The following is a 23886-nucleotide window of genomic DNA, read 5'->3' as shown; positions in this document are numbered from 1 at the left end:
TCTGCTCTGTGCTGCCTCACCTCAGTCCCAGAGCCTGGCAGGAAGTTCTTCACAGTGATGGTCCTGCCAGGAGCAGGGAAGGGAGCCTCCATGACGCCTCTCATGAAGGGCTGGACCAGGGCTGGGGAGATGGCCCGCCTCTTCTCCACCTCGTCCAGGATCTGCACACGCACACACGAGACACACGCAGCTCAGACAACACTAACCCTAACCCACATGACAGACGTGTTTGTCCTGTCAGTTCTGCATTCGGTGTGTGTCTGCTTGGTGTGTCTGCTTGTTATGCGTGCATGTGTGTACCTTTGAGAAGAGCTCGAAGCAGCCCAGCCGGCTGATGATGCAGTACACCTCCGGCAGCCTCCGGCCCTTCCCACTGGGCTGTGAACACACACATCACACACACACATCACACACACATCACACACACACACACACACACATACACATCAGGGAGCGCCACACAGCGGCAGGGTCACAGCTCACTACTCCAGGGCTCCGCAGGCAAAGCAGTGTTTTCCCTCTCAGTTACAGGGCCTCCATAGTGTGGTGGGGGAGGAAGGACACTCATTTCCACTTCCTGTCGCTATCATTCAGCTGAAGGACACTCAGGCTATATAGAGTGTTTATACACTAAGAGGTACGGCTTATCAAACCATTTCCTGTCATTATTATTAAGTTGAAAAGAGCACGGCGGAAATGTTAGCCTACCAGCAGACGCCGACAGTAGCCGAATCTCCTGCTTCCATCCTCCCCGGTCAGGACAAAGGAGAACGTCTCGCTGGAAAGAAACATCGCTCAGAGTTTGGAAATGATTCGAACGGCGGCGCAGTAAAACTCCTAACAAATGAAGTGAGATGTTGTGGAAGAAAACAGACATTGTTGGGGGGTTTCTGGACTGTGGTTTGCTGGACTAAAGCAACAGGCAGAAGGACTGGCTGTGTTTTTTGTGCTGCAGAAGCCCCTAAGGTGACACACTAAGACAGGCAGGTGTGTATCTGGGGGCTTGGCAGACTTGTGCAAGCATTCCCCCGGCCCTCAACCTTCAAACATTTACCACTAGGTAATTATTACCCGTCAGCCTCAAGACACATACAGCCACTTCAGGGAACAAAGCAGCCCTTCATGAGCTGAGCACGGCAGGCGCTAACTCATAAAGCCCATGTCAAGCAACACTAGGTGTGGACGTTTCATAATGTAGCACATCAGGTGTCCAAGGACGCTAAAAACACCTATTAGCAAACTAGCATCTCATTCAGCACGTGTCAATGCCAATGTCTCCCTGTGTTGAGAGCCGTTGCCACTTAGCCAGAGGGCTAACAGTCGTTTCGAACCCCTTTTGACTTTCCCCCTTTTCTGGGCTTGTGGCGGTGGTAGTAAATCTGTCTGCAGGAGAGGCTGTTACCTGGGGAAGCTGTCGACTGGAGCCCAGTCTTTGGCGTCGGGGTAGCAGAACTGAGGGATGACCTTTAGCTGGTCCTCGGCCTCGCGCATGAACTTAAAGCTTCTCTCCAGCTACGAAGGGGAATTAGCGAAGCATAAAAACAAACCGTGAGCAGATGTTTCGTATGCATCAAAGGAATTTGTCTTGGAACTCCACGTGGCTGATAATCATAATAATAATAATAAAAAATAATAAAATAATGTAATGCGTTTTATAAAAAATATAAAAAAGAAATGAAACAAATGATGTGAAAATGTGTATTTGCTAAATGACTTAATAATGAAGAATGGATTTTGTAGGATTGCTTCTGTGTTGTGATTCTGTGACCCTACCTTCAAGGGGAACTGTTGTGTCACCTCCGGCAGGTAGGGGGCCCCAGCCTTGGGCTTGTGGAGGGCCACCACTAGGAAGTACTCAAACAGCTTCCTCTCCTGAACATCCAGCAGGTCTCGATCCAGCGTCCGGAACCGACTCGTCTGCCTCAACATGGACTGGACCGACACCAGGCGCTGGCTGTGGGCTGAGACACACAGGAGTGAAGACACACACACTGAACACACACACACTGAACACACACACACTGAACACACCCAGAGTGAACACACACACACTGAACGCACCCAGAGTGAACATACACACACTGAACACACCCAGAGTGAACACACACACTGAACACACCCAGAGTGAACACACCCAGAGTGAACACACACACACTGAACACACCCAGAGTGAACACACACACTGAACACACCCAGAGTGAACACACCCAGAGTGAACACACACACACTGAACACACCCAGAGTGAACACACACACTGAACACACCCAGAGTGAACACACCCAGAGTGAACACATACACTGAACACACCCAGAGTGAACACACCCAGAGTGAACACACACACTGAACACACCCAGAGTGAACACACACACTGAACACACCCAGAGTGAACACACACACTGAACACACCCAGAGTGAACACACACACTGAACACACCCAGAGTGAACACACACACTGAACACACCCAGAGTGAACACACACAGCATTCAGGCTCCCCAGGAGAAAAGCACCGCCTCTCTCTCCTCACCTTTCAGTTTCTCCTTGAACCTGTGACCTCTAGAGGCCTCCAAAGTCAATTGCTCCACCGTTGAGCTGAGCCCGTCCCCGTTAAACTTTAGGAGCGAGCAGAGTCATGAGGCAGGGTCTCCATGGTTATTTCACGTTCTGTTTATCGCTGCATCGTTGTTCCACCATTCGCTGGATAAACGGGTCAGACGTAACTGGGCCCAGAACCTAAATGAGCCTGAGGATAAGTGGACACACATGGGGCAACTTTGTGTCTTCAGTCGTAGAGCTCGCCGTCCACGCTGAGGAGTTAAGACGACGGGGAGTTTAGAGGGTGGAGGAGGGAGGGTGGAGGAGGGAGGGAGGGAGGGAGGGAGGGAGGGTGGAGGAGGGAGGGAGGGAGGGAGGGAGGGAGGGAGGGTGGGTGGAGGAGGGAGGGAGGGAGGGAGGGAGGGAGGGTGGGTGGGTGGGTGGAAGGAGGGAGGTTGGAGGAGGGAGGGAGGGAGGGAGGGAGGGAGGGTGGGTGGAGGAGGGAGGGAGGGAGGGAGGGAGGGTGGAGGAGGGAGGGAGGGTGGGTGGAGGAGGGAGGGTGGGTGGAGGGAGGGAGGGTGGAGGAGGGAGGGAGGGTGGGTGGAGGAGGGAGGGAGGGAGGGTGGGTGGGTGGAGGGAGGGAGAGTGGGTGGAGGAGGGAGGGAGGGAGGGAGGGAGGGAGGGAGGGAGGGTGGGTGGGTGGGTGGAGGAGGGAGGGAGGGAGGGAGGGAGGGAGGGAGGGAGGGAGGGAGGGTGGGTGGGTGGGTGGAGGAGGGAGGGAGGGAGGGAGGGAGGGTGGGTGGAGGAGGGAGGGAGGGAGGGAGGGTGGGTGGAGGGAGGGAGGGTGGAGGAGGGAGGGTGGGTGGGTGGAGGAGGGAGGGTGGGTGGAGGAGGGAGGGAGGGTGGGTGGAGGAGGGAGGGTGGGTGGAGGAGGAGGGAGGGTTGGTGGAGGAGGGAGGGTGGGTGGAGGGAGGAGGGAGGGTGGGTGGAGGGAAGGAGGGAGGGTGGAGGAGGGAGGGAGGGTTGGTGGAGGAGGGAGGGTGGGTGGAGGGAGGGAGGGAGGAGGGAGGGTGGGTGGAGGGAGGTAAGGTGGAGGAGGGAGGGAGGGTGGGTGGAGGAGGGAGGGTGGGTGGAGGAGGGAGGGTAGAGGAGGGTCACGTTGCAGGTATCTGGCCCCTAAACACCACCACCATCCACCCCCCACCACGGACCCCAGGAAGACTAGCTGTCATTACATCAGCTAATGAGGATCCTAATTAATAACACAAATATTACCCCTGTCCCCCCTCCCCCCCCCCACCAGGGCAGTGTGTTGCAGCCTCTCACCCCTCCCCGAGCTGGCCTCAGTGGACTGGGACACCCTCTTCATCCTCTTCTTCCCTCTCCTGGCCTCGAACACGCCGTTGATCTTCAGCACCATCTACAGAGGGACAGACACAGCAACACCTCCAGAGGGGCCGTCCACAATCCCCCCCCCGACATCTGTGGACTTGGTTCGTCCCTGCGTACCTTGGGGATCTTGCGGCGGCGGCGGTTGCAGGGGTCTCCTGAGAGGCAGGGCGTGTCGTCGGGGCTGCTGGGCGTGGAGGGGGGGCTGGTCCGGGACGGCGAAGACACGCCCACGTCGCGGTTGGTCTTGCGCAGCTCCAGAAGCTTGAAGCTGCGACGCTCTGAGTTCTGCCTGAAGAAGCCTGGTTTACAGGAGAGCTGGAGGGCGGGGGAAGACCAGGGTGGAGGAAGAGGAGGGTGATGATGTGTTTACGTACCGTCAGACGCTGAGACTTTCTGACGAGAATGACTCGACTGAGGTGAAGGGGTTCAAGGGGAGGTTAAAGAGACCTCTGATGTCATGCTGATGGGTTCGCCGCAGGTTACCTTTGTTGGGGTGTCTGGAGCAGGGGGCGAAGGGGGGAGGGGCGAAACGCACTTGTTTCCAAGGCAACTTCTCTCGAACTCTATATCTTCATACGGGTTCTCCTTTGACGGAGGGTCTTTGGATGGAAACACACATGAACAAAGTTGAGTTAAGAACTCTCTCCCCACGTCAGCTGTCATTTTGACATTTTTATTTTTGTTCTGTCTCACTAGCGGCTCCAGATGTACGGTGGCCTGCCAGAGGCAACTCTTCCACAGTCAGAGCTCATATTTCACCATGATTTGCTGCACCGGCTAGCAAGAGCGGCTAACGATACAAGTAACTTTATCCACCCTGGGCTCCGAAGCAGATAAGAGAGAATAAGTCCCATTTTCCACAGTCAACCCTTCTTTCTTTCCCCTGCTTCTCTCGTCCTGCCTCGAGGCAATCCATCCACCAGATGCACTCTTAAGGACAGGAACGTCCAGTTACTCTACACAGAAAAACTAGATATCGGCATTCACTGCTTGGCCGCACTGTGAGGTACTTGCTGATCTGTGTGTGTGTGTGTGTGTGTGGTGTGTGTGAGGGTGAGTGAGTGAGTGTGATGTGTGTACGGGGTGTGACTTTAGACATCAAGAGATGTGACCATAACAAGTTCACGACCGTTTTTCTGTTTGTGTCATTCCTAAGGGCTCTAGAGTGCTACTTATCCCAGAGGACCCCAGAGAGCTTTCAAACTACATTACCCATGAGGCCCTGGGGCTTTGGTTGACCATGTCTGAGAATCCCAAAGTACAGTGGTACTGTAGCAGCAGACAAACTGCAAACTAAATCAAAACAGCAGCAGAAACAGCAGCACACGAGATGAGACACAACATCATAGTTACAATTTAGATTTACAGCGCTGACAAAAGAACATTTATTTTGAACTCTTGAGAAGCGGTGAAGAGAGTAGGAGATTAGATAGGGGTTCTAGTTTAGCCATTCATATACCCCCCACCGAAAAGACAATGACTACACTACGTCAACTCAGACCTCACACACACAGACACTCACACGCACATGTAGGGTAAGTAAACCAGCGTTGCTGGAGGTGGGGCTAGGAAAACACAGCATCCAATAAAACTGGGTTGTGGGGTTAAGATTTCAGGCATCATAGCTACTTCTTCAAAATGACAATGCTGAGTTAAGAAAGCATAACCTCACGTATTCATCAGCATCGTGCAGCAACAGGGACTTTCTGCCTTGCCCGCACTGCAGGTCAAACTAAGTTATAGCAACACCAGCTGCAGCGATGTGGCGGGGGGGGGGGGGGGGGGGAGCTGTTTGCACTACTAAAAGCATTACATAAAAAAGGTATTATGTAAAAAAAAAATATATATATCAAATGGCCATGTATGGTGCACCACAGTGGCTCACAGGGTAGAGCACGTATCATGTTGGCCAAGGCCTTAGCGCCTTGGCCTAGCGACAGAACCCCTTCCTGTGTATCGACAGCACCACTTCCTGTGTATCGACAGAACCACTTCCTGCGTATCGACAGAACCACTTCCTGTGTATCGACAGAACCACTTCCTGCGTATCGACAGAACCACTTCCTGTGTATCGACAGCAGAACTTCTTGCGTATCAACAGAACCACTTCCTGTGTATCGACAGCAGAACTTCTTGCGTATCGACAGAACCACTTCCTGTGTATCGACAGAACCACTTCCTGCGTATCGACAGCACCACTCCCTGTGTATCTACAGAACCACTTCCTGTGTATCGACAGCAGAACGTCTTGAGTATCAACAGAACCACTACCTGTGTATCGACAGCAGAACTTCTTGCGTAACGACAGAACCACTTCCTGTGTATCGACAGAACCACTTCCTGCGTATCGACAGCACCACTCCCTGTGTATCTACAGAACCACTTCCTGTGTATCGACAGCAGAACGTCTTGAGTATCGACAGAACCACTTCCTGTGTATCGACAGCAGAACTTCCACTGAGGGGAGCGGAGGGTTATGGTAAGGAGGGTTACCTAGGATGTCTTCGTAGACGTTCTCCTCTGAGAGCGTGCGTGCGAGGCCCAGACGCGACTGGTACCAGTCCACCCTGCAGCCCTCCGACGACGATCGCAGCAGGTCTTCAAACTCGTACGACTTCCTGTTGGAGAGGAGGACAGACAGGTGAGGAGGGGTGATCTACTGTAGCGGTGATCTACTGTAGTGGTGATCTACTGTAGCTATCTGCTGTAGTGATCTACTGTAGTGGTGATCTACTGTAGCGATCTGCTGTATAGATCTGGTGGTTTACTACTGTAGTGATCTACTAGGGTGACCAGACGTCCTCTTTTACCCGGACATGTCCTCTTTTTGAGACATAAAAAATGCGTCCGGCAGGGATTCTAAAATTGTCCGGAATTTTGCCTCGTCTACTATTAGGCCCTTACAAGTTTTGGAAAGGGTATCTCCCTTACGTTCCACCTTCTTGCGCGAGCTCTGGCTGTTGAGAGAACTGTCAATTTGATGAGATAGTGCGGCATGCAATACACGACCAGCACCCCCCCGTCCCCCGCCCCCGTCGACGCAAAGTGTCCTCTTTTTCACCAACTCAAATCTGGTCACCGTAGATCTACTGTACTGGTGATCTACTGTAGCGATCTGCTGTAGTGATCTACTGTAGTGGTGATCTGCTGTAGTGGTGATCTGCTGTAGTGGTGATCTGCTGTAGTTGTGATCTGCTGTAGTGGTGATCTACTGTAGTGGTGATCTGCTGTAGTTGTGATCTGCTGTAGTGGTGATCTACTGTAGTGGTGATCTACTGTAGTGATCTACTGTAGTGGAGATCTGCTGTATTGATCTGCTGTAGTGATCTACTGTAGTAGTGATCTACTGTTGTGATCTACTGTAGTGGTGACCTGCTGTAGTGATCTACTGTAGTGGTTATATAGTACCACTCCAAAAACTCCATATCACAGTTTTATAGCACAACCCCTGCCAGAGACACAGATTATCTGGTTTCAAACCAAATGATCTACATGTGGTAACAATATAAACTCAACCCAGGTCGACCTAGAAGGCTGTAAGAAAACCTTTCAAAACATTGGAGAGATTTTCAGAGTTTGCGTTTCTTTGTTAGTGCAGGAATAAAAACATATTTTTCCCCACATGTCAAGATTGCTTCCTCCTTTACACTCAGAACAAGCTGGAGTATTCTACCAGAAAGTAATGTTAGGAACATGGGAATAGTCACACATTACCTCTGATCTGAGTCACTCAAGCAGAGCAGCATCTGCAAACTGAATTAAATGTAAATAAAAAGTACAGTGTATAAAAACACTAACATGAAGCTCTTTTCTTCTCAGGGAGAGTTTTGGCTGATTGTCTCAAGTGTGCATTCCTCTGTTCCAAGCAGTGACCTCACTTTCAAGAATGCTGTACAAACTATGAGGATGACATCATCACCTCAGTGATTAACAGCAGATGTGCTTTGCGAGAGCTACTCTGATTTCAACATATTGGGAGACATCCAAGAAGGGTGTATTAGTCGCTGAGAAGAATCGGGATTCCAGTCTTGTAGTGACAGCACAGGGGATACATAGTCTGTCTGGGTGTGCTGTAGGTGTGCAACACATGGGCGCAGCAGAACAACTTGATCCATTCATCTGTGCAAGCAAACATGCAGCTACAGTAACAGCTACTACTACAAACTATAACGATTTCCCAAACAGCCATCGTGTACATTTACCATCACAGCACAGAGAGATGCAGTAAAAGTATGGTTCTAACACTAACATTAACCCCGACTGTGTGTGTGTGTCTCTGTGTGTGGGTGTGTTTGTGTGTGTTTGTGTGTGTGTGTTTCTCTCTCTCTCTGTATGGATGTTTGTCTGTGCGTGTTTTGTCTTTGTGCTAGTGTTTGAGGGCATCTGTGTGAATGCATCTCTGTGTGTGTGTCTGTGTGTGTTTGCATGTGTGTGTGTGTGTGTGTGTAACAGTACGGTCCTAGCGGTGTCCCACCTGTTGTTGCTGTCTCTGTTCCTGTCCGCCCAGGGCCTCCTGCACCCCCCTGGAGGTGGGCAGGTGGGCAGAGGGGGCGGGGGGATGGAGGGCAGAGGGGGCAGGTTCCTCCGTCCCTTCCCCAGGCCCGGGCCCGAGGCGTGGGCAGGGCCGCCGGGCGGGGTGTGGTGCTGGAAGGTGCGCTGGGGCTTTGGTAGAGGGTTGATTGAGGGAACGCCCGGTTCAGTGTACACGTTCTCAGGGTCCTCGCCCTCCCTGCCCCTCCTCCGAGTGCCCGCGGGCCGGACCACGTCCAGAGTCCCGAAGATGGGCTCGTTGGCCCTCCTCTCGGCCTCCTCCTGCTCCTCCTTCGACAGAGGGCTGAAGTAGTTGCCAGGCAACACCATGGAAGGCTTGGAAGGGCCCTCCTTCATCGCCTGCTCCAGTTTCTTAATGTGAGTCAGAACTGACTTCTTATCCTGAGGGGTCTCTGTGAGTTTTCCACGAGGACCTCTCTCCAGGATCAACTCTCTCTCCCTGGAGGGGCCTTCTGGGGACTTAGGCCTCAAATCCCCCAGCTTTCCTGAGTTCTCCTTCCCAGAATCCTGCCTCTCCCAGCCCGCGAACCTCTTACTGTCCGTCCTCTGGACCTCCGAGGTCTTCTCCTTCCTCCTCACCGTCTCCGCGTCCCTCTGTCCCGGGGTCAGGGGGGACGGCTCCGTGGACAGGGCAGGAGGCTCCTGCTTCTTGCCCTCCCACTGGGAGATCTTGTCCCGGATGCTGGCGGAGGTCTTCAGGGCTGCGGGGGTCCTGGTGAGCTTGGCGGAGCCCCCCAGGCCGTTCTCCGTGGCGGGGGAGCGCGGGTCGGCGGTGGTTGCTCTCTTGTGGGCCAGCATGGTGCCTGGGGAAGGAGCCAGGCCGTCGGCCAGGCCGGGCAGGGGGGAGAGGGGGCGCTTGGGGGCAGATTCCCGGGGACAGGACTCCCGGGGCACGTCCGGCCGGCGGGCAGACAAGGTAGGAGCCTCCCCTACCTTCAATCCACAACACTGGAGCCTAGAAACACACACACACACAGTCAAATACACACACACACAGTCAAATACACACACACAGTCATGTAACAACTTATAATGAGTAGTTTACTTCTAGCAAGAAGTCGGTTGTTTCTCTACACTATAATTGTCAACACTGCTGGTCCTTATTTGAGAAGCTCTGCTCCATATAACCACTTAACCTGAGGCTCAGATGGATTCTTGGTTCATGGAAGAAACTGGTCGTAGGAATTCTTGTAAAAAAAAAAAAACAGGTCATTCCTCAGTCATGACTGTTTGACCTCCAGCTTTTAGGTCAAAGTTTACGAGCTGAGCTATTTCTGGTAAAAGGGGGGAGGAGAGTGAAAAAAGAGTAGATGTGCATCTGGTCTGGAGACAAACGCAGGAAAGATGGCAGTCCAGTCTGATGACACTCTGTGTGACAACTGGAAAGGTTCGCAATCATGAGGACATCGCTAGACCAATGACCTACACCACTACCTTTGCAAAAAAAAGTTTAGGTTTTTATTTGTTTGATCAGTCCAACTCCCTCTCCCACTCAGGTTTAGGCTTCAAGTTTTATGAAGCGTGGAGGAACGTAGGAGAGAAACTAGGCTAGACCCCGGCGCCAAGAAAAGTAAAATAGGAGTACAGAAGGGAGGGGGGTGTAGGGGGAGGAGAGAGGTGTAGGGGAGGAGAGAGGTGTAGGGGGAGGAGAGAGATGAAGGGGGGGAGGGGAGGATGTAGATCAATAATAATTGTGCTCACGGAGGAAGTGACCTAGGGCTGCGTTTCCCGATAACGATGGATAGTAGCAACGATCGAGCAAAATAACGATTTCTTACGTGCGTTTCCCAAACATGCTCGTAAGGAGTAGGCTAATATATGCGCTTTCAAGAGCTACGAATTTTCAAGAGACACTTTAGCTACGGTGTCTTTGGGAACGGTCCGTAAAACTAAGATTCGTTGTACGATGGATTCTACGATCAACTTAGGCTTACGACGCTTTCGGGAAACGCAGCCCTGTCTAGTGAAAAAAGACACCTCCCTCCTACAATCACCTCCCTCCTATGATCACCTCCCTCCTACAATCACCTCCCTCCTACAATCACCTCCCTCCTACAATCACCTCCCAGACACAAACACACCCGGTACGTTTACACACCAACTAACCCTCCCCAGTGAGCTCTCCCTGTAAGTACAGACCGGGACACGCAGTCCGCCCTGCTGAGGTGAACAGCCACCAGCCTGCTCTCCGGCGGGGACGTGGAGCACCAGGGAGGGAGGCCCCCGGGGGCCCAGACAGAGACAGAAGGGGTGCAGCAGGGGGGCAGCAGGGGGGCAGGAACAGCAGGCAGATGGGCCTCCCTGGCCCTCCTATACTGGTCATTGTTGGAGATCCTGAGCAACACCACCTCATCTGTCGGTGGTTTGTTTTGTGTGTGTGGCGAATCCGGAAGCCATTGTGTTTATTCAGTGTAGTCTCAAGACTGAAGGGATTCTGTATTCAGGTTGAAGCTTATTGAAAAACTTTGGCTGGCTGCCTGAAACCAAGGGCTGATGTGCCCCAGCTTCTTAACAACGTGAAGACACTAAGACACTTAAGCACTCACAGGCTAGACCGGCTCTGGATTCACTACCTGATCATTATAATTATGAGCAGTGGGAAAATGTGCAGTTACATACTGCTAAAGCAAAGTGAGATTGCCAAGAACAGTCTAGATCTCTCTTTGGAGTTATTCCTAGTCTTCTCTGAGGGTTTAGGTTAAGTTTAGGTACAGTTCTATGGACGTATGGGAACCTGCTCGTAAAAAGGGTTATACAAATGTGATTTGATTTGAGTATAAATACATACCCGTTGACTGATTGGTAGATGCAGTTGTCAGTGTTGGTGCAGAGCAGCAATGCTGCTGTCATGGTGCTAGCAGCAGGCATCCTGGAGGGAGGCAGAGGTGGTCAGACACAAGAGCAGACACACACACACACACAATCAGAGCAGACACACACACACACACACACTCAGAGCAGACACACACACACACACACTCAGAGCACACACACACACACACTCAGAGCAGACACACACACACACACTCAGAGCAGACACACACACACTCAGAGCAGACACACACACACACACTCAGAGCAGACACACACACACACACACTCAGAGCAGACACACACACACACACACTCACTCAGAGCAGACACACACACACACACTCAGAGCAGACACACACACACACACTCACTCAGAGCAGACACACACACACACACACTCAGAGCAGACACACACACACACTCACTCAGAGCAGACACACACACACACACTCAGAGCAGACACACACACACACACACACTCACTCAGAGCAGACACACACACACTCAGAGCAGACACACACACTGTCACACACACACTCAGAGCAGACACACACACACTCTCACACACACACTCAGAGCAGACACACACACACACACTCAGAGCAGACACACACACTCAGAGCAGACACACACACTCACACACACACACACACAACATGGCGGCTGCTTCCACTGCAAACCCCTTTTTAAGTCAAACCTCTTCTTAACACAAGCAGTGAGGCATCACCATGCACACTGCCAGGTTGCTATTTGATTAGTAATCGGAGGACACTGTTGAAATGTAAGATTTGAATCAGCCATTAACACAAACTGGAAACTCCCAAACGTAACACACATTTATGTTAACCTGAGACGAAGACCTGCTGACGACACACAATCTCTCCTTCATTAACACACATACCACAAGGCTACTGAACAAAACCTTTGAATTTTTGGACAACTTTCAAAAATGTACATACACACACACACACACACACGTACATGCACACACACACGTACATGCACAAACACACACACAGTGCCTGACACCAAAGAGGTTACATGCAAGACACCCACACACATTACTGCTCGATCCTATATCCAGACACCCCAACCCTAACAGATGGGGATGGTTGTGTGTGTGTGTGACCTCACCCAGATGTTCTAGAGGGCTTAAGGGCATTCGTGGGCCGTTAACATTTCCTGAGTACTAACCCCCCCTTCTACACACACACACACACACACAAACACAGACGGAATGCCTTCCTGATTGAGCCAGATTCCAAACATTGCAGTCCCCAGAGTGGATGCCCAAGTCACAGCGAGCGTGCCACAGTTTTTATTTGGATTACGTAAGTCAGTAAATAGCTGAACTCTTCCAAGAAAACTACTATTTAATTGGCCCTCTGAGTCCAGTGTTTTGGAGGAGAGAGACTTGTGTAATTTGCAGGAAAAGTCATCTTGGCATATAAATTGAAAAGTGATGTTCTGGTTTTGATCGTCTTCTGGTGACAGATAAACAAAACTGTCTAATGAAACTACTTTCTTCCCTCTCCTTCTCTGTCCTCTCATCTGATTTATTATGTTGCCCCCTACACACATGCATGCACACATGCACTCATACATACACATACATGCATGCTGTAACACACACACACACACACACACTCACACACACTGTTTGCCGGTCCACCAGCCCCAGGGGTAGAAGAGGAGGTGGATTGCGTCAGCCCGGTGCCGGCCCAAATGATTTTCAGCTGTGAGTGAGAAGGATCACATGTTTGAGGAGGAACATCCAGCTTTTTTTCCCTTCCTTCTCTCTCTCCCTCTCCTCAACTCCTTCGCCCCTTCTATCTCTTTCTCTATTCTCCTACTCTATTTCTCTACCTCTCCCTGCCTCCTCTCTCTCTCTGTCTCTCTCTGTCTCTCTCTACCTTTCTCTCTCTTCCTCTTATAGTTGCCTCCTCTCTATCACTTTACCTCTCCCCTTCCTCCCCTCCCCCTCTCTTTCTCCCTTGTCTTTTCTGTAAAGTATGTATACAAGTTCAGGGAAAAAAAGGAATATCGTTTTACATTGGGGGATGTTGGATGTTGGTGTATTTCCCAGCTCTCCCCATAGCTCACTGATCCCCATAAGAGGGGAGAGAGTGAGGAGGGGGAAGTTAACATTGTAAAGAACCATAACGCAGTAAAACAGCAGCCCAACAGAGACAGACACACATAACCAAGGACTGAGGCACTGTAGAACTCAAGATGGGCTTTTCTCTGGAAGCCAGGCTCTACTCAGACTACCACTTCATTGTCAAGTGTTGAATGCCGCTGAATTTGACCATGTGGGCAGATTATTGAATTAGCATTGAGTTAGCTTGATGCTAGCTAGAAGCTGGTGACATTCTCTGAATGAAAGACAGGCGTTGAATCAGACAATGTAAAGCTGTAAATCTGACAGCATAGTTAGTTTTACTGCGTTTTGTTTCCAGGGTAACTCCCCTGAAGGCAACGACAGACCAGCAGGGCGTCGTTGTTCCTGGCGACCATTGTTAGCGTTGACCCAGAACAAGATGGCCATCGCTACAATGCTGTGGCTGGAGGAGGCCATCTGCTCCGACCAATCAGACATCACAGAGAAGCGTGACCCCCCGCAACCTCCGCCCGCCCCGCCCCCTGACCTTTGCCCTCTGACGTGTGATTGGTGTGACAGGAGATGCACGCCGTTGAAGGGGACGTTTGGCTTGGGGGGGGGGGCTGCTCCTAAACTGTGGAACTCACTACCTCGGATGTGGAAGAGGAGGAAGGGATGGCGGGTGGATGGATGACAGTCGTGGGGGGATGGTGATGGGTAGTAGTTGTGGGATGGGGTAGGATGACCAGAATCCAAACAGATTGCAAGGCTTCTTTTTTCAAGAGCTTCAAGAGTTATTTCCAGAGTGTGGACACTCGGTAATTCTTCAGAATTCAAGGGGAGTTCACCAACAATTCCCTCAAACTATCAAATCAGCTACACCAGCACACCTGCTGATTGAACCTTCCCAGATTTCAAGCAAGCCAAGACAGGAGAGAAGCCCATCGCTGGAAGCAGACCCGGGCTGAGAGCGATGGCAAGGCTGGGTCAGCTGCAGGGCAGCGGAGCACTCCAGCGGTTGTATAACTGAAGCAGCAGGAGATTCCTATCAGCCTGTGGATGGTCTGGACAGAGTTACATATACAGCCCTGGACGGACAGGGGGGAAGGGGGTCCTTTGGATGTGTGTGTGTATGAGTGTGCATTGATGTGCACGTGTGTGTGCGTTGGTGTGCGTGTGTGTCCTGGGGAATCCATGGCTGGGTGCCGCTGTATACGTGTGACTCAGAGGACACACACGCTCTGAGCAAGGTGGTGGGAGAGGGGATGGAGAGACTACACCATCTGCAGGGAGGCTGTAAATCACACTCTCTCTAGAAGCAGCTAACACACTGCTGTAACACACACACACACGGACACACACACAGTTTGGAGAGCCTTCCACAAAAGACCAAGCCTGGATCACATGACAGACACAAAATCACAATGCAGGATTCACAGACAGAAGACACATGGGTCAAAGACACACACACACACACACACAGCCTCTAATTCAATAGGGATGCCATTCCCTCCCCGGTCTGGTGTGGTTGGCTGGCGTCTCCCCATAGCTCCACATTCCAGCCTGTCCTGTCACTCAGACTGGGAGCACATAGCAGAACAATCTTACAGAAATGCTTCTCACCGGAGCACTCAGGTTGTCAAAGTGTGTGTGTGTTTAGAAATCTTCAACCAGTGTTTTATTGTAAGACGTATGGTGTTATCAGTGTCAGAATTGCTGTTGTCACTGGTGACTGGTGTAGCGGGGTTTGCTCGTTTAAAGATAGAAATGCTTAATTTATCATAAAGTCTCGGGGCACCACCCTAATATTGGTTTAGGACATTAGGGAATCCTATGTTTAATATGTAATAATCAGTCTCATCTTTAGGAATGAATTCGTTGTAAGTGTAGAGCCAATCGTAACATCAGTGAACACGCACGTCAAAACATCTTTACAATGAATTTATTCAAGTAAGGTAAACAGATCTTATTAACAAGTTGGATTATGGGTTTGATATGAGAGATTGATTTCAATGAACAGAATGAAATGGTCTAAATTAAAGAAAGACAAAAATTGTACAGTCAATGATTACATCCTTACAAATCATAAACCGAGCTCACGCCAATGCCATGTCGAGGAGGAAAGAGCGTTAGCCATAGTTACGTTTGATCAGGGGTTGATCAATGATGTTGAGGGCGGTTTGTGCCAAAGGTCCATTTGAAGAATCTGAAGTCACAGCGCGGCTGCGCTGGGTCATGTGACTGAGTCTGCGGGATCTCAGTGAAGTCGCATTTGGAATTGCGTTTTTGGTTCTTCTGTTGAAACGTCCAGATAGTGACGCGTTCACTATGAAGTTGAATCTCAGGAGAAGCTTGGCGATGTGAAGGAAGGAGGGGGGAGTTGAGAACCCAATCCTGATGGCGTTCATGCCATGGTCGGTTTCGCTGGAGTCAGAGATTGATGGTCATCTTAGGGCTTTATACAGTTCGAGAGGACCCGTCTGGGGTCAGATGTGGATTGGGGGAAGTTGGGTTCTCAACTCCCCCCTCTTTCCTTCACACCTACCAAAGGTGTGATCTGATCTCTGGCTGGTTCATTTGATGGTTCAAATATTGTTCTGGACATCTTTGTACAGTTACAAAATATAGTTGAATGATTGTTTTATTATGATAGCTTCGTGTAGATACCAAGAATGACGTGGTTATCTTTCAGGAAGAAGGAGTTGTTACTAGAATCAAGATTTCAGTGAACACAACATTAAAACAAAGTAACAAACATAACACAAATATCCCTCTCATAATTCTCCACCTTGTACTCTTGTGGTAAAGGTGAAGTCTCAAGAACTTTCCTCAAAAGTTCTGATCAAGGTATGTTCTTTGTTCAAATCGCCGCCGAAACGGATAGCAAATGGTCGCTGGAGACGTGTTGTCTAAATCAGGCCCTTTGAAGCTTGCAAGCTAGCAGGAGGGCTGATTAGGTAGATTGGGGAGGTCCCCCCCCCCAATTCTATTCTATGTTCCTTTGCATCGGCGTTTGGTGGGTAATCAGCATATTGAGGGTGTCACAAGGGCTGATTAGGTTTGTCTGATGTGATTGAATCACTCTTCAGGTGTGGCAAGATGTTGGCTCCGTGTGGTCTTGCAGACCTCACTACACTGGTGAGGTCCAGTGTTGGCAGTTTTGTGAGTGTTGAGGTTTGTTTGCTGTGTCAGTGTTGAGTTGTCAGTGTGCTGTCATTTCAGCCTAGAGTTTTAGTCCTAACAAGCCCAGTGTGCGTGTGTGTATATGAGTGTGTGTGTAAGAGTGAGTGTATGTGTGTATGGTGAGTGTATGGCGTATGTATGAGTGTGTATGTATGAGTGTGTGTATGAGTGTGCATGTATGTGTGTGTCGGTATGTGTGTGTGTGTGTGTGTGTGTGGGGTGGGGATCTTGGCTCTCTCCTCCTCACAGCTCTGGAGGCCGGCCTCTCCTCACAGCTCTGGAGGCCGGCCTCTCCTAACAAGTCTGGAGGCCGGCCTCTCCTCACAGCTCTGGAGGCCAGCCTCTCCTCACAGCTCTGGAGGCCAGCCTCTCCTCACAGCTCTGGAGGCCGGCCTCTCCTAACAAGTCTGGAGGCCGGCCTCTCCTCACAGGTCTGGAGGCCGGCCTCTCCTCACAGCTCTGGAGGCCGGCCTCTCCTCACAGGTCTGGAGGCCGGCCTCTCCTCACAGCTCTGGAGGCCGGCCTCTTCTCACAGGTCTGGAGGCTGGCCTCTCCTCACAGCTCTGGAGGCCGGCCTCTCCTCACAGCTCTGGAGGCTGGCCTCTCCTCACAGCTCTGGAGGCTGGCCTCTCCTCACAGCTCTGGAGGCCGGCCTCTCCTCACAGGTCTGGAGGCTGGCCTCTCCTCACAGCTCTGGAGGCCAGCCTCTCCTCACAGCTCTGGAGGCCAGCCTCTCCTCACAGCTCTGGAGGCTGGCCTCTCCTCACAGGTCTGGAGGCCGGCCTCTCCTCACAGCTCTGGAGGCTGGCCTCTCCTCACAGGTCTGGAGGCCGGCCTCTCCTCACAGGTCTGGAGGCCGGCCTCTCCTCACAGGTCTGGAGGCCAGCCTCTCCTCACAGCTCTGGAGGCTGGCCTCTCCTCACAGCTCTGGAGGCTGGCCTCTCCTCACAGCTCTGGAGGCCGGCCTCTCCTCACAGGTCTGGAGGCTGGCCTCTCCTCACAGCTCTGGAGGCCAGCCTCTCCTCACAGCTCTGGAGGCCAGCCTCTCCTCACAGCTCTGGAGGCTGGCCTCTCCTCACAGGTCTGGAGGCCGGCCTCTCCTCACAGCTCTGGAGGCTGGCCTCTCCTCACAGGTCTGGAGGCCGGCCTCTCCTCACAGCTCTGGAGGCCGGCCTCTCCTCACAGGTCTTGAGGCCGGCCTCTCCTCACAGCTCTGGAGGCTGGCCTCTCCTCACAGGTCTGGAGGCCGGCCTCTCCTCACAGCTCTGGAGGCTGGCCTCTCCTCACAGGTCTGGAGGCCGGCCTCTCCTCACAGCTGCTTCTCATAAAGCCCTCATCCTCCCCTGGCCTCCAGCCCAGCGGGAACGACCAACGCCGTGACGACCATTGCCGTGACATCACTCGGCCGCATACCAGCAACACTCTGTCATTTACGCGACCCAAAACAGGACCCGGTGCCCACGAGGAACCAAATATCACTGGGAGACATCACACTCAAACAGGAGAGCGGCTGTTCCAGTTATCAGCCCATACACAGCCCTGCCTCACACAGCCCTGACTCAAACAGCCCTGCCTCACACAGCCCTGCCTCACACAGCCCTGCCTCACACAGCCCTGCCTCACACAGCCCTGCCTCAAACAGCCCTGACTCACACAGCCCCGACCTCACACAGCCCTGCCTCACACAGCCCTGCCTCACACAGCCCTGGCCTCACCTGCTAGCATAGCTCTGTTATAGACTGGGAGAGTCCATGAGGTGGAAGAGAGGAGAGGGGCGGCAAGGAGAAGAGAGTAGAGGAGAGCAGAGGAGAGCAGAGGAAAGCAGAGGAGAACAGAGCAGAGGAGAGCAGAGCAGAGAAGAGCAGAGGAGAGCAGAGCAGAGGAGAGGAGAGCAGAGGAGAGCAGAGCAGAGGAGAGCAGAGGAGAGCAGAGGAGAGCAGAGGAGAGCAGAGCAGAGGAGAGCAGAGGAGAGCAGAGCAGAGCAGAGGAGAGGAGAGGAGAGCAGAGGAGAGCAGAGGAGAGCAGAGCAGAGCAGAGGAGAGCAGAGAGCTGGGAACATGTGAAATGGTGGTGTTGGAAAAGAGGGAAACGTTCCATCCTCTTTCTTCTTGTTTAAGTACAGGCTGAGTTTCAGGCCGTAGCTCAGAGAGATGTGGTTTGCTTTAGCACATGCTAAACACTCGCCTGCTATCAATTTAACGCTCTGCTGCATTTCCAGAAAGCCCTCCGTGGAATGGCTTGAGGTTTGCTTTCCTCCTTCTTTCCTTTAGTTCTTATCATTTTCCTCTTTCCGTTCCGTATGAGGCTGGAGAGAAATATGATGGGGGGAGGGAGGGATGGAGGGAGGGGGGTGGAAGCTGGTTGCTTGTAATCCTTGGCCCTCTCCCTCCTCTCGCTCTCTCTCCTCTCGCTCTCTCTCCTCTCGCTCTCCCTCCTCTCGCTCTCCCTCCTCTCGCTCTCTCTCCTCTCGCTCTCCCTCCTCTCGCTCTCTCTCCTCTCGCTCTCTCTCCTCTCGCTCTCTCTCCTCTCTGTCTCTCTCTCTCTCCCTCTGTCACACTCTTGTAGAGTCATGTATAGTGGTATCATGTTAGTTGCCAGTTAGTTTATAGTACATTTTTATAAACTTATTTTATGGGAATGTGTGTAACCTCCCCCCAGACACACAGGCAAAACAAAACTTCTGGTTTTGTTTTTTGGGAAATATCTGGTTACAACTGAAGCTACAGTTAACGACACAACTTGAAAATGTTCAACATAAACCTTCTGTGTTTCTGTCGTAAGGATTATTTTAAGAAACCTGTCATGAAAAAACCTACTGACTCAATAAGACGGAAGAGAGAGGAAACAGAGAAGTTGGGTACGGTTACTGTCTGCTCAGGGGAGAGATGGTCACCGTGACATTAGAGTCCTCGTCATCTTCATGATGTCACACATGATGTCATACCTGACGTCCATGTACATGATGTCACACCTGATGTCCATGTACATGATGTCACGCCTGACGTCCAGGCGTGACATCATGCTGCAGCGATCCCAAGTGCTACACAGGGAGCAGGTACCGTATACACGTACACACACACAAACAAACACAAACCAGTACACGCACAGCTCATTTAGAGGATGTTTCAGGAAACGTCCTGTCTAAGTTAGGGTTGAACCACTATAAAGTTGAATAAAAATGTCCATCTGGAAATGACTACAGTAGTAAAAGATTGATCTAATTATTTAATTCCCATGAACAAACAAAATAAATCTGAAAAGTGTGTTTACAGTCTTCAAATATGGTAGGGGTTTAGAAATTGCAATGTCTACATTAAACTCCATCAACATGTAGATGCGTATGGAATTTCAATCATGGGAGCAATTCAGTACTGAATGCACACACACACAAAGATATACAAACATTCTCATATTCTCAGATACAGAAATACTGTCTACAAACACAAACATCTTACTGTGTGTGTCCACAGTTCCGAGGGGAGTCTCTATAAAGCTGCAGCAGTGTGTCGGGGGCTGCTGTGTGTTCTGCTGTGGGGAGTCAGGTGGCTGAGCGGTTAGAGAAGCGGGCTAGTAATCTGAAGGTTGCCAGTTCGATTCCTGGCTGTGGCAAATTACGTTGTGTCCTTGGGCAAGGCACTTCACCCTACTTGCCTCGGGGAGAATGTCCCTGTACTTACTGTAAGTCGCTCTGGATAAGAGCGTCTGCTAAATGACTAAATGTAAATGTATACAGACTATAAGTGTTGTAGATGTTATTGAGAGTGATCAGTAAAATATATTGAGCTTTGAAAGCTAAAGTCCTACCTTTTCTCTCAGGTAATGTTAACAGTAACAGCGCTGACTAACTCTAACTGGTGCCCGAAGACTGATGAAACAAGGAGGAGCAACGACATCGGCTGATGCCGATTTCCTCAAAACATAATCAAACCTGCCTAACTAATCTAATCTAAGGGAGATTGATTGGTTGACACCTAGTCTCGACCTCTCAGCTTCACCTGGATCTGGCAGAGATTCTGCTGCTGGGGAACCAAGAGGGGGAATAAGGAGAGAAGAGAGGGAGGAGGAGAGAGAAGAGAGGGAGGAGAGAGAGAGAAGAGAGGGAGGAGAGAGAGAGAGAAGAGAGGGAGGAGAGAGAGAGAGAGAGAGAGAGAAAGAGAGAGAGAGAGAGAAGAGAGGGAGGAGAGAGAGAGAAGAGAGGGAGGAGAGAGAGAGAGAGAGAGAGAGAGAGAAGAGAGGGAGGAGAGAGAGAGAGAAGAGAGGAAGGAGGAGAGAGAGAGAGAGAGAGAGAGAGAAGAGAGGGAGGAGAGAGAGAGAAGAGAGGAAGGAGGAGAGAGAGAGCTCCAGTAGAGAAAGATGGGCTTAAGGAGTTGAAGAAGGCCATATAGAGGAGAGTGGGTAAATAAACAGTGGAATCTGATCTGGGCTCACCCGTCAGTGGTTCTCTCTCTCTCTCTCTCTCTCTCTCTCTCTCTCTCTCTCTCTCTCTCTCTCTCTGTGTGTGTCTCACTCTCTCTCTCTCTCTCTCTCTCTCTCTCTCTCTCTCTCTCACTCTCTCTCTCTCTCTCTTCTCTCTGACTGTCTCTTTTCTCTCTCTCTCTCTCTCTCTCTCTCTCTCTCTCTCTCTCTCTCTCTCTCTCTCTCTCTCTCTCTCTCTCTCTCTCTCTCTCTCTCTTTCTCTCTGACTGTCTCTTTCTCTTTCTCTCTCTGTCCAGGGCCTCTGCCTCGTTCCCAAGCTGATTCCATAGCAGGAGCTTGGACAGATGCCAAGCATGCCGTTTGTGTGTGTGTGTGTGTGTGCGCTCAGCCATCACCCCTCTCCGTCTTCCAGCCCTGACTCTCCCTGTAGTCTCTCCCTGTAGTCTCTCCTGTAGTCTCTCCCTGTAGTCTCTCCCTGTAGTCTCTCCCTGTCGTCTCTCCCTGTAGTCTCTTCCTGTAGTCTCTCCCTGTAGTCTCTTCCTGTAGTCTCTCCCTGTAGTCTCTCCTGTAGTCTCTCCCTGTAGTCTCTCCTGTAGTCTCTCCCTGTAGTCTCTTCCTGTCGTCTCTCCCTGTAGTCTCTCCCTGTAGTCTCTCCCTGTAGTCTCTCCCTGTAGTCTCTCCCTGTAGTCTCTTCCTGTAGTCTCTCCCTGTAGTCTCTCCCTGTAGTCTCTCCTGTCGTCTCTCCTGTAGTCTCTCCCTGTAGTCTCTCCCTGTAGTCTCTCCCTGTAGTCTCCGCTCTGTAGTCTCTTCCTGTAGTCTCTCCCTGTAGTCTCTCCTGTAGTCTCTCCCTGTAGTCTCTCCCTGTAGTCTCTCCCTGTAGTCTCCGCTCTGTAGTCTCTCCCTGTAGTCTCTCCCTGTAGTCTCTCCCTGTAGTCTCTCCCTGTCGTCTCTCCCTGTCGTCTCTCCCTGTAGTCTCTCCCTGTAGTCTCTCCTGTAGTCTCTTCCTGTAGTCTCTCCCTGTAGTCTCTCCCTGTAGTCTCTCCCTGTCGTCTCTCCCTGTAGTCTCTCCCTGTAGTCTCTCCCTGTAGTCTCTTCCTGTAGTCTCTCCCTGTAGTCTCTCCCTGTAGTCTCTCCCTGTAGTCTCTCCCTGTAGTCTCTCCCTGTAGTCTCTTCCTGTCGTCTCTCCCTGTAGTCTCTTCCTGTCGTCTCTCCCTGTAGTCTCTCCCTGTAGTCTCTCCTGTAGTCTCTCCCTGTCGTCTCTCCCTGTAGTCTCTCCCTGTAGTCTCTCCCTGTAGTCTCTCCCTGTAGTCTCTCCCTGTAGTCTCCGCTCTGTAGTCTCTTCCTGTAGTCTCTCCCTGTAGTCTCTCCCTGTAGTCTCTCCTGTAGTCTCTCCCTGTAGTCTCTCCCTGTAGTCTCTTCCTGTAGTCTCTCCCTGTAGTCTCTTCCTGTCGTCTCTCCCTGTAGTCTCTCCCTGTCGTCTCTCCCTGTAGTCTCTCCCTGTAGTCTCTCCCTGTAGTCTCTCCCTGTAGTCTCTCCCTGTAGTCTCTCCCTGTAGTCTCCGCTCTGTAGTCTCTTCCTGTAGTCTCTTCCTGTAGTCTCTCCCTGTAGTCTCTCCCTGTAGTCTCTCCCTGTAGTCTCTTCTGTAGTCTCTCCCTGTAGTCTCTCCCTGTAGTCTCTCCCTGTAGTCTCTTCCTGTAGTCTCTCCCTGTAGTCTCTCCCTGTAGTCTCTCCCTGTCGTCTCTCCTGTAGTCTCTCCCTGTAGTCTCTCCCTGTAGTCTCTTCCTGTCGTCTCCGCTCTGTCAGTCTGCTGTCTTTGGTCTGTGAGGATCTCTGCGTCTCCTCATTGCGTGTAGTAAAAACCCCTCTCAGGAAGCCCACACAGACACACACACACACACACACAGACACACAGACACACACACACACAGACACACACACACACACAGACACACACACACAGACACACACACACACACAGTCACACACACACACACACACACACACACAGACACACACACAGACACACACACACACACACAGTCACACACACACACAGTCACACACACAGACACACACACACACACAGTCACACACACACACACACAGTCACACACACAGACACACACACACACACACAGACACACAGTCACACACACACACACACAGTCACACACACACACAGACACACACACACACAGACAGACCAACTCGCTACTCAGTCTTGCACAGACCCCAGCAGGATTCCCAAAGGTTGGTATGCATCCTCCAACTCTCTCTCTCCTTTCTGTCTTTCTCTACCTCCCTCCCTCCCTTCCCCTGCCCCCTACCTTCCCTCTACCTCCCTCCCTCCCTTCCCCCTGCCCCCTACCTTCCCTCTCCCTCCCCCCTCCATTGTTGGCCTTTGGGAAAGGATGGACGTGAGACAGCAACAAAAGAGAGTTAGTGCAACATGAGACAGGAACTGAAGGAGATACCACAAACAATTAATTTCCCTCTGAATGTTATTTTTCTTATCACTCCATTCCAAATTTAACCCAAGCTTGCATTGTCATATTTCTAACACCCAAATATAGCATTTCTTGTTATTGTGAATTTTGTATACAACTGAAAGCAGGGTGTCGACTGTCTACCCTATGAAAGAATGAGAAAAAGATTACCTCAGAAAAATGGTCTACAAAAACCCTAAATGCAACAGCAGCCATGAAGGATACAATTATGGTGAACTGGCATGACCACATCATTTCAACAACCACCACTGTTCTGGTGAAACGAGTTGACAGTTATTTACAGGTTTGTTTTCCGTTTTTTGGAGAGCAGACAGTCTAAAAGACAAGCAGGAAGTGGGATGACACTAACAAGATGTGGGATTGGGGTGTACTTCCTGTGCCCCCTCCA

At 51.2% G+C, this 23886-nt stretch overlaps 1 protein-coding gene across 1 annotated transcript in view; it reads right to left on the bottom strand.

The window, feature by feature from the left end:
* Positions 1-23886, bottom strand: part of si:dkey-82f1.1 (DENN domain-containing protein 2A) — a 78554-nt gene that overhangs the window by 46327 nt on the left and 8341 nt on the right. The window contains 12 exon segments of the mRNA XM_067235140.1: positions 21-161; positions 301-378; positions 709-778; positions 1403-1512; positions 1774-1961; positions 2527-2611; positions 3835-3954; positions 4044-4241; positions 4410-4525; positions 6420-6544; positions 8401-9432; positions 11266-11346. Of these exon segments, the coding sequence (XP_067091241.1) occupies positions 21-161; positions 301-378; positions 709-778; positions 1403-1512; positions 1774-1961; positions 2527-2611; positions 3835-3954; positions 4044-4241; positions 4410-4525; positions 6420-6544; positions 8401-9432; positions 11266-11345 (2343 nt within the window). The 5' untranslated portion in view covers position 11346.

Source organism: Osmerus mordax, chromosome 4, assembly GCF_038355195.1.
Source record: "Osmerus mordax isolate fOsmMor3 chromosome 4, fOsmMor3.pri, whole genome shotgun sequence".
In the NCBI taxonomy this organism is placed as follows: Eukaryota; Metazoa; Chordata; class Actinopteri; order Osmeriformes; family Osmeridae; genus Osmerus; species Osmerus mordax.
Note: the sequence above shows the minus strand (reverse complement) of the source record. Positions and strands in the feature narration are given on the sequence as shown.